Below are 11,169 nucleotides of genomic sequence, written 5' to 3'. Positions count from 1 at the left end.
TCAATGCGTATTCATCTTATTTTTCTCATATTGGTCTTCCCCAACATCTTTCTTCTTTATAGCATTGCTCCTTCCCTCTCTCTCTGTTTCTCTCATGATTGCTGGGTCAGTAACTTGGCAGTGGATTGGGTCAGGGGGCGCAGTCTGGTTTAGTCCACCAGCTTTGGGATGTGAAGGCTAATGCCTCCTGACACTCTCAGCTCCATCAGTCCTGGCCGCATCATTCTAGTAATGCAGAAGTCATCAGGGCCTGGGATTGCGTGAGGGCTTTCATCTGGAAACCCAAACAACCTTAACCTCATTGAATTCCTGTTGAAGAATGCAAAAATTAATGAATGGATTTAGTTGCTACATTGTCTCATTAGATTACACAATATTGTTTGGGATTGATGTGTTTTTCGAGAAATATTTCTAAAATGTTTCCATATAATGGAGTGGTATTGCAAAAAGAGATAACAAATATTCAAAACTATTCGCTCATGTTAAAGTCCATAAACATACTTTACTGAAAGTGTGCAGGGGATGTTGTAATTTATGTTCAAAGGCCAGAGTTTAATCTGGATTGTGTGGCCTCTTTAGCTGGTGTACTGGTCTTTTCCAACCATACTCCACTTCCTTTACAGGCACTCAACTGAATTGTTGCTTAACCTGCGCAGTGACCCTGCCACATGCTATCTGCAGCCTTCTATCCCAGATCCACCACTACACTTTCCCCCTTGTGGGCAAGGGTTTTGCTATGTGTCAACCAGAGCCACAGACTCACGAAGGGAAATCCATAAACCTTGTGTTAGGGCAGAGAAAAAAAAGTCAGCACCAGTGCTTACTCATCTGTTAAAAACGGAGTGATCTGCAAAGTTTGTATGAGAGGGTTTTTGACGGTGCCCTGCTGCTTTGTCAGTGCAGCACATGCTGCAGGCACTGGCATCCCCTATTGCCTTCCAGGTCATTGGCCAGGCTCAGCAGGAGGTGGGCTTCTAGCCCCATGACACGTCCCTGATTCACAGCTGGATCCGTAACAAGGTATCATAGCAAATGAGTCGGTAAAACATCACTGGTTTGAAGAGCGTGAAAAATTGTCATGATATCATTTGTAATTCCTGATCTGGACTGCCATTGGTAGGAGAAAGAGAGATAGAGAGTGAGAGAGAGATGTAGTAATGAAGGGGTTTTATTCCTCTTCACCATCTCCACCAGTCTCGGACCCCTCTCATCCCCACCACCCCACAGCGTGACCCCCAAACTGATGCCTGAGGAGGGAGATCCAAGCTAATGTAAGGAGGCAATAATTAAACATCTCGTGATTCTCAGCCAAGTGGGTTATAGGTGTTGGACTCTTAACATGAGAGCTTTATGACACATTGTCCAGTTCTTGAATGTGGATTTTGCTCCTCATAACACATGACTCATGAGTGGTTGTGATGTGTCATATTGGGCCTTTCCTGGTGTGTTGCAGGGATAGTGGTGATGTTTTGGGAGATTGGACAGGGTAAATTAGGAGTTGGCCTCTGAAATATTACAGCTGCTGAGCATGAGGCATGAATAAGTCTGCAAAATAAGTGCCAAAATACAAACATACAGTACAGTGTTGCTTATAATTTCATTTGAAACGCAGACAACCGACAACATTTACTTTAAAAAATATATAGAAATTGGTAATAATCTTTAACTATTTTTTAAACAAAAATACGATGTTCTTTTTAAAATCAGATTATAGAAAACATTTCAGGATATCCATTGTTTCATTGCCAAATTGTGTCATTGTGATTAACCAAAATCTTGATTTGTCTACAGTACATTGGTCATCCTGTACTTGAAATAAAAAAAATGAAAATCTTGTATGTTGTGTAATAATAATAAAGAAGAAAAAAAACGATGTGTGATCATAACAAAAATTACATAAACCCCACTATGTATTATGCAATAAAATTAGATACATAAACCCTTATGATCTTTAACCTTTCTGTGTTATGAGTACAGTTGGCTGTGAGGCTGTGTGCAGGTTTGATGGATGCAAAGAATGGACAAACATCAGCTCCCTCTAAAACCACAATGGAGACCTTGGATCTAAATGTCATGGTTTCATAACGGATACACTGACATTTGTGTGATGGGATTTAGCCATGGGTTAATATAGCCATTGCTGGCACACTGCATTGATGTCCATCTCACTCGGGCTGTGAAGTCTATCTCACCATTTTTTTTTGGTGCCCTCACAGAAGTTTTATTTCAAAGGGATGAATTGGATTCTATGCTGGTTAAAGCCAATTATTTTATCAGAAAAAAACTGTTTGATATGTAGGTTTGTTGTATATGATGTTAATGTGCCTCAGGAGCAGTTAAGATTATTCTTTTTTGTTGAGTGTTGGGGCTGAGGGTGGGGGCTGTTGGGGAAGGCAGGCGATCAGCATTAAAATCAGAGCCATGTAAATCTAATCAATTATACAGTTTTTCAGATAAAATGTTGGTAAATCAAAACACATTTTCCAAAAGTCACAGTATAATGAGAAATTTAAATTGGAAACAGAAACCATTTGTTTATTATAAATGCCAGGGTGAGGTGGTGACTTGCCATCCATAAATTTCGTTATCCTTTCATATTCCTTTTATCTATGACTACAGCTTTGGCACTCATTCAAGATTTTAATGAACCCAGACTTCTGAGGCATCAAGGCCTAGTGATGCATTGTCCATTTGGATCAGGGAGTACAGAGGGGGGACAAAGGCGAAAAGCTTTTGCCTTTGACATAATATTTTATATATTCTATCGGCTTACAGGGGGGTCATTAGCTGATTGCAACATTTAACAACATAACAGATTGACAAGAATAAACACATATTCAGCATATATCTGGAATTAACAACCAGTCTGATGATTTTGTGTATGTGCGTGCATGCGTGCGTGTGTGCGTGTGTGTGTGTGTGCGTGCATGCATGCGTGTGTGTGTGTGTGTGCGTGTGTGTGTGTGCGTGCGTGCGTGCGTGCGTGTGTGTGTGTGTGTGTGTGTGCATGTGGCAAGGGGTGACTTGAATCAAAAAATTATTTTCTGTGCTTTATGAGGATACAGAGAACCCCCCTGCTCTGGCGCGACCTGGTGTCGGCTGCTTTCTTGGGCTCAGAGGTTCCTAGGGGAGACCAGAATGGAAGTTAAGCATCTTGCTGTGATCCAAAGAAAGTGTGCCAAATGCTATCAAAACTGGATTAGTAGACAACAATTGTGTTCGATGAACGGTAGGGGGAGGGAAAGAAGTAGTTTCTAAGTAACCAATGGATGGAATTTTCCAACTCCATTGCATTTTTATTGCATGTAGGAATAGATGCGCACATAAGCTGCATTTAGAAAAAGAATGGCCTGTTTTTACTGCATGTATAGGTGATTTCAGATGTTGTAAGGTAGTATTGTTGCTAATGTTTCTGTCATCTGTGTTAAAAATGTTTGATGTTGTTATCAGTCTTTGTAGAGAGGGAAAAACATCCATTAAGAATATCACTGATCCAACAAAAAATGACCTGGAGAGTAAATAATAACAAATAGTTACATTTTATCAGTAATTAAACATTTTTGCTTCTTACCCTTAAAAGTGAAGCAGTGTCTACGTGCAACCCCTTCCATATGCCATTGAGTTGCAAACAGTTGTACACAAACTGATGTTTCACTCTCAGATTATTTAAATTCAATATTTTTGAGAGACCACTTACAAGTAATTAAAGGTTTAATATGTAGTAAATATCGCTTGGCCCCTCCTCCTCGGCTCAACGAGCCAGAGAGAGAGCACAGCGGTGGTCGAGCGAGCAAGGGGTGAACGAAGAGAGGGAGCACCAAACAAAGCAGTGAATTAGAGAAATAAACGTTATTTTCTGATTGTTTCGTGGTGGTTTAGTTCTAAAGCACAAATAAACACACCCACGTGGTGCCCAAATGCTCTATGCTGACGACCATAAACGTCCCGCACCCAGCAAACTAAGACAGAAAGAGAAAATACAGACAGAGGGCAGGGTCTCTGCAGATACATACACTGCCACACACTTTTAGTGCGTCATAAGTGGTGATTGAGAGGGATTGTTTTGTATTAGTCTATACATTGTTTTTTTTTAGTTAAATATTGCATAATGTGTCTTGGGAACCACTGCATTATATAAATTAAGTTAATAATGTACACTTTCTGGTGGGAAGCAGCTTTTAATTAGGCAACTAAAAAACTGAAGCATGGCCCATATATTGTCATAATGGACATGACAAGTTTCCTCTATTTCTACTTAAGGTCTACCACCCAATACATTTGGCTCCACAACCTTTATAAAATAAAGTAAGTTCAGCAGTGTATTCACATTTGAATAGGCCTACACCCACAGCCCAATGGCTGTCCTCTGAATGCTGACATTTGGAGCAAATCCCCTGCTGACTTAATCATGCCAAATATTGCGTGTCATTTGTGCACCACACTTGGACCTGGCTGATGTTAGTGGTAGTAATTCACCACTGCTGTGAGAGAGAACTCCTGGGGGGATGTGCCTTGTGCTCAAATCTCTCTTGTCCTTTATTCCTCTCCTGTTTCTCTCCGTTGCAAGCTTCAGTATATCTCTGTCCCTTCTGTCTCAAAGAGCAGAAGGACACCAGAGTCAAAGTAGACAACAGACCATCTGCGAGGCAAGGAATCCTAGAATGTCACTGTTTAAATACTGTAACTTTCATTTTAAGTCACTTCCATTGCTTATTTTGAATTACCTATTAATCAATACATTTTGATTTTATCATAACTGTTCTCAAAATATCCTCCCCTCCCTTCAACAGCACCACCCCACTACTTGTTCGCTGTTTACCTTCCCATGTGCTTGGAGTCCTCCAGAGCCCACCCCTTTCCATGCTATGGCCAATCACATAGCTCTGGCTTTACGAGGGAACTACTTCTACAACCAATTGCTGCTTGCTCTGTTGCTACGTCATCGAAGAAAACATGGCGGCGCACATAACCAGAGCTGTGAAACGACTTCTTCCACAGTAAGTCAGTTTATGTTTTTCATTCCTCCTTCTTCTAAATGTGCTCTGGCAAAATGCAACGGTGCTAATGTTGGTCGATAAGTTTCCCTCGGTGTCTCTCCATGTGATGGTAGCAACTGTTGAGCAAATGTCACTTGTTTTGTTGGCTAGGAAGAAGTAACGTTACAGCAGTTGGCAACAGTGTTTCCAACATTATATTTGTTTGTCATCGCTGCTACGTGAGACAAAATGACGAAGTACAGACTTGTTTGTAGCTGCTTGTTTGCTATGAGCTTAGGAAACCTGGAAATGTGCATAAAGCTTGCATTGACCCCCTCTCCTGTCCTGTGCTCCACTGTGCTCCAGTGGCTCTGCATGAAAAGAAGATGCGTTACGTTATTGATACCAAAAACACATTGAAGGCAGTACACAGTGCCAGTGTAAGAGCTTGGCAGTAAAAAGGTTAATTGTTAGATTTTCATTATGTGGTTGTCACCGTGTAGTACCTGTTAAGAGGTGCTGGTACCATCACCTCTAAAGCTCACTAATTCAAATTATGTATCTAGTTTGTTTAATCATACACAAAACAGAAATGTAAAAGTGGGAATTTGGGGTTTTAGGGGAATTGGCATTCTCTAACCATTTGTTTTCCATCCACCCAGTACTCTGTGTAGAGCATCTTTGGCTATAGTAGATAGATAGATAGATAGATATGTTTGTGTTTAGTACTTGTTAACATTCTAACATACTAATCTCAAATAATGAATAATCTTATATCTGCTAAACATCAGCCTGTTAGCACTGTCATTATGAGTAGGGCTGGGCGATGTATTCATATAGCCTGCCGGTAGACCATTTATTAATCTATTGAATTACCAGAAACGCGCTGTACTGAGATATGTATCGTTATCGAGATATGAATGACCTATGTCGCGATAGAAGATGTTGGACTTAAGGTAGACTAATTCATATTGTGTTTTTGGAGCTTGACTCGTATTAGGGACTAAAAGTCAGGATGTAGCCTAGCTAGCCTCAGCTGCTTTGGTTTTGACCATTCTTTTTCAAATCTGGCTCTTTTAAATCCCCCAACTTTATGAAAGTGTAATACAAAATCGCTGAACTACTCCTTTTAAGAATACAAGCACTTACATGCATATTAGTCTTGTGTGAATTTCTGCAAGGTTACATAATGAGATTCAGTGACAGATGGTTAGCAGTCATGTTGCCCAGTGCTCTTTTACCTTTGTAAATTGTCACGCAAGTCTCATAGGAGGCATAATAACATCCTTCAGGCAGTTTGAATGTCAGCTACAAAGAACTTAAGTGAGTTTAATATTCTAGTAATGTGTCTGTACTGGTCAACTACATTGTGACATGTGACTCTAATTCGAGGCGCATGAATTTCCAGAGGCACAAAGCTGGTGATCCTGCCAAATTAGTGTGTGTGTGTGTGTGTGTGTGTTAGAAATATTTACTAATTCTCAATAATTTATCTTTTAATTCAGCATTTTTAGTCTAGTATTTTAAATTGTTTTCTAAGCATAATATATTTCTGGATATTTGGAAAATATTTTTATGGTATGTGATGTGTAGACTTACATGTAGCATAAGCAAATAAAAAGTCTACCTTGTTAATGGGATTCATATTGAATTTGTTTCTGGGAACCAGTACCTACATGGTTAAATGCAGCCCTCTCAGATGGCTGGAACTAGGAGAGGAATGTGTGTGCATGTTTTATGGACAGCCTAGAGCCCTCGCCCTGGCATTGGCGGCAGACTGCTCTTTGTCACAAACACCCTTGTGTCAAAGATGCAACAGCATCCTGGAGGAAGCATTGACTGCCGCTATGAAGTCGACAAGTGATGAAAGTAGCCTAGAGGTTGTCAATTAAGAGAGCCAAGGCCTGGACCTTATAAGTTAATGGGCAGTTTCCCCTCTTAGGGTCTGCTAGGGCTTTATAGCACAGCTTATAAAAACCCCAAGTGTAATGCACCCCTATAACGTTTTCAATTAAGAGAAAGGGCATAAAGCAGTGCAGACACTTGGCAGTCATGCTAGAATGTTTATAAAGTGGCATTTGGCATAAATTGGGAGGGGATTTTTCAAATTGCCCCAGTTGTTTTAAAGCAGCAGCTACTGTGCAGAATTTTATTTTGATGGCGCTTCATGCTGACTGGAAGCATTACAGACTTCCTGGTGTCTTCCCATTACCAGTTCGTTCAGCATATGGACGCACAGCCTGAAGTTTAAAAGCTATGTCTTCTCAGTTGTAAAAGAGCTTAGAGACAAGACAGAATTCTGATATACTTGTAATGTTTAACACTCATAATAATAGTACAAAGTGTCATTAGAAATGCCAATGTCATTTCACAGTAAATTGACAGAGTTCCATATAAACTTTCCTATAACACAAGAGGAATTTACATGCAATGCAATTGAAGAAAATGAAATAAAACGGAGCAGCACCACAAACCCTTTTATTGGTAATGCTAATACAAATAAGCAGTGTTTTTTCAAAGAAAATCCCTTCAATCATCTGTCGTCATTTTGTGGTCGAGCTAGCTTCGGCTTCCAGTAGATAAATAAATGAGTGTTGAATAAACACCAGTGTGTTGACACCTCATTTCCTCATTGATTGGTAGTGGAAGCCGAGCTTGAGGTGTGTGGCCATAATCCAATCAAGCAGGAAAACAACCATGGGGACTGTGTAACCAAAGTCTTTAGCTAGGGAGGGCGGGCAGGTTGGCCAAGTAACCCCAAACCCTGTTCTCTATGCCTTTCCTGAACTATTTAATGGTTTATCTAATCATTTTACTAGACCCATACTTGGCCACTGCCTCACGGTACCACTGAAATTGTTTTTGGAATAATATGTGAGCCACTTTTAAAAGCCTGTCTTCCTGTTGTTCACCTTATATTTTGTTCCCCTTATATTGTATAGACTATCTGTTTTGTCAAGCTGAATTAATCAACACTTGCAAAATACATAACGGGGTTCAAGTAAACAAAATCTTCACCACAATGTCACCGCCTGTGGATGGATTCAGTGTCTACAGAGGCTTTTTTTTTTACACTGCCTTTTTTGAGCCAATGAATCAATAAATCGCCCTATTACCTGTTGTTGACCCAGCAAGTCTTGCCTTTGAAATTTGTTACAGAGCATTAAGTTAACACATGTTGCTGTGTGGAAACAAAGCTCTGGCGACTGGCGTGGCAGCCAGCTGAGTAAACGTGGTTCAGGGAGCAGTGTGGGATGGCAGAGAAGAGAGGCCTACACTTGTCCCAACGCTGGCCTAGGTGGATCCATGCGGTCAACAGATGGATATGTTACCCTGTATCCCCATAGAAAAAAAAGACAACCAAAACAAGTGTCTCTGCTTTAGCACCGAAGCCTTTGATCAACAGCACATCTTTGGCTTCAGAGTAGGACTTCTTTGGACCCCAGAGCGCGCATGGGATCGCATCTGTATAAACACGGCCAGGGAGGAATGTGTGAACAATGCAACAAAAGAATTTTGTTCTAGAAACGTGGGGTGGACTTGGCTGGCAAGTGGTTTATGTGGTTTGGAGTTTGAGCATGGTGGTCGGATTGAAGGAGAAGCTGGGGAAATATTCTGTGTTTTTAATGATAACACGAGTGGGGAAACTTGTTTTTGTGATTTAGATGTGAGCCAATACAAGTGCTGTGATGAAATGATCAGGGTGTCACACATTTTGACACAGCAATGTAAAAGTAAAGTTATAGGTATTTTCTGTTATAATCTTTGATGAAGTTGCATTTTTTTAAATGGCTATCTGCTACAACAATATTCTTGTTGTGGTCATATGTCCTTGCAGTGAAGTTGCCCAAGCTACTCATCCTTAATCTATTTAGCCTACATGGTATGATCATAATCTGATTGGTCAACCATCAAATTATTTTAGCTGTTATACACAGACCTCCTTAGAGAGACCACCCAATTGTCATGACAAGTTGTAGCCTGTGTTGATCCATTTATTGAACTGTATTAAAACATTTACTGTAGGTATGACTAACAATTTCTAATAAAGAGTGTGTTGGGGCTGGTACAGTTTAGCCCATGTAGCATTAATTGGGTAGCCGTCAAAGTTGTGTGTGGGCAGGATATTGCTTCCAGATTTTGAGTCAGCGTCACTGTCAAAAGGCCAAAGGGGTTCTTTTGGCTTAAATAGATACAGATTTGGGTTAAATTTACACCTCAGAAACCTGTAGGAGTAAATTTGCATCACTGATATTAGGTCATTGTTATCAGTTATTGGGTGAAACCTTGTCTTGTCCTTTCCACTTTTCCTCTGCCACAATGGTGTTTTGGTCTTCTCACGGCACTGAGGTTGGCTCATTGCCATGGTGATGGTCGGCTAGTTCCAGGGCGATGAGGTGTAATTTACCCAGCATTTCCTGTCTGATACACTGCACCCTAATGAGTAAGAGGCCTGCTTTTATAGCAGAGTGTTTGTTAACCAGGCACAGCAGGGTGTTTGTGTGAGAGAGACAGAGCGTGTGTGTGTGGTTCTCTGTGCCACTCTGCCTTGTTTGTTTAAGCATATGTACACCTATAGGTGTACACCTATAGGTGGGACTATCTGTAATAGTACATGAGTACTATGCTGTGGCTACATGGCTGCAGTTCTTGGTCTAACCCCTCGGTGTCAGTATTGACAGTGTGCTTTGTGATGTGGACTTTGAGAGCAGCTTGTGATGTTTGTTCTACTACCAAGTGAAGTTTCATCTTATGATTTTCCCTCATTAAATAGACCCACGCTGTCGCTAAGTGACTATCCAGGAAACTTTAATTTGGAACATCAACAACTGTGTCTGCATAATAACATTGTGCTGCCCTTTTTTGCTCTTGTGAGAGACTTTTTGACACCAGGAAAAAAGTACTATGTGCCTGTTAGTATTAGAAATGTGCAACATGTAGGCTAGTACTATTGTTACAGTGAACTAAAATCAACCCAACATAAAAAAACTAAAGTGAGACACTTAGGCTAAAAAACACTGCTTTTACTTTAATTGGGCTACATTTATTTTTAAAGATTAGTCCAAAAATTGATAAGTCCTTTGACAGAAAATCAATGGGTGGCTGTTACGTGACTGACAATTTTGATGACCTGTTAATTGTTAAGGTATTTTATGTAAACTACCAAATTCACTGTGAACAGCTGCTCAGATATAGTTTTCTCCACTTCATATCACCAACATGTCTGAGTTTTTTTGACTGCTGAGAAAGCAATTGTAAGACCTTGGATGGGCAGTTGTGATGGGCGTCTGTCAACCTTTTGACATTTTACAAACTGGATGATCAATGGGTAAAATGGTATTCATCAGCTGCAGCTCTTATTGGCTTGAGTTAAACTTAATAGATGAATAACATTGAGTATCTGTCACAAACAGGGTTGCGATTTGAGGTGCATCATGTGGGCTCTTGTAACACAAATAATAAGACTAGATTTCCCATGATGAAAGGGGGAAATATATGTACTACAATGTGTATTATAGTTTGTGTTTTATATGATTTGGGCTATCGGCCATAAGGAGAAATCAATATTTTTTATATATATATATATTTATTTATTTATTTATTTATTTATTAGGGCTGTCCTCGACTAAAGAAATTCTTAGTCGACTAACACTTATATGATTTTGTCGATTAGTTGATGTAATCGACAGAGCTGTGCTCTTTGAGAGGTGGTTAAGACTAGAAAAGCACAATATAAATGTAGTTAATTAACCATCTGTAAAACTGACTTTCTCCACAATGCAAAAGCACCACTTTAAATATTGTGTTTACCAGAAATGTGCTCATAAGTTTCTTGGAAATGAGTAATTAAGCATGAATAAGCATAAAAAATGACTCATCAACTAAAGAAATCTTAGTCGACTAAGACCAAAACGACCGATTAGTCGACTAATCGACTAAGAGGTGGCAGCCCTAATGTGTGTGTGTGTGTGTGTGTGTGTGTGTGTGTGTGTGTATATGTATGTATGTGTGTATATATATATATATATATATATATATATATATATATATATATATATATATATATATATATATATATATATATATATATATATATATATATATATATATATTTGTAATTGATCTTGTTCTTGCTGCCATTCTCAACTGACTCCACAGTTTTTCGCAGCTTCTATACTGTGAACAATATTCT

At 39.6% G+C, this 11,169-nt stretch overlaps 1 protein-coding gene across 1 annotated transcript in view; it reads left to right on the top strand.

Moving 5' to 3' along the window:
• The first annotated feature begins 4,849 nt into the window (after nucleotides 1-4,849).
• Nucleotides 4,850-11,169, top strand: part of clybl (citrate lyase beta like) — a 58,140-nt gene continuing 51,820 nt past the window's right edge. Inside the window, exon 1 of the mRNA XM_031286054.2 lies at nucleotides 4,850-4,997. Coding sequence (XP_031141914.1) covers nucleotides 4,954-4,997 — 44 coding nt within the window. The 5' untranslated portion in view covers nucleotides 4,850-4,953. The remainder of the gene's footprint in view (nucleotides 4,998-11,169) is intronic.

The sequence above is a fragment of the Sander lucioperca genome, chromosome 8, assembly GCF_008315115.2.
Source record: "Sander lucioperca isolate FBNREF2018 chromosome 8, SLUC_FBN_1.2, whole genome shotgun sequence".
NCBI classification, from domain to species: domain Eukaryota; kingdom Metazoa; phylum Chordata; class Actinopteri; order Perciformes; family Percidae; genus Sander; species Sander lucioperca.
The sequence above is the reverse complement of the archived record's forward strand: the minus strand, read 5'-3'. Positions and strand labels throughout refer to the sequence as shown.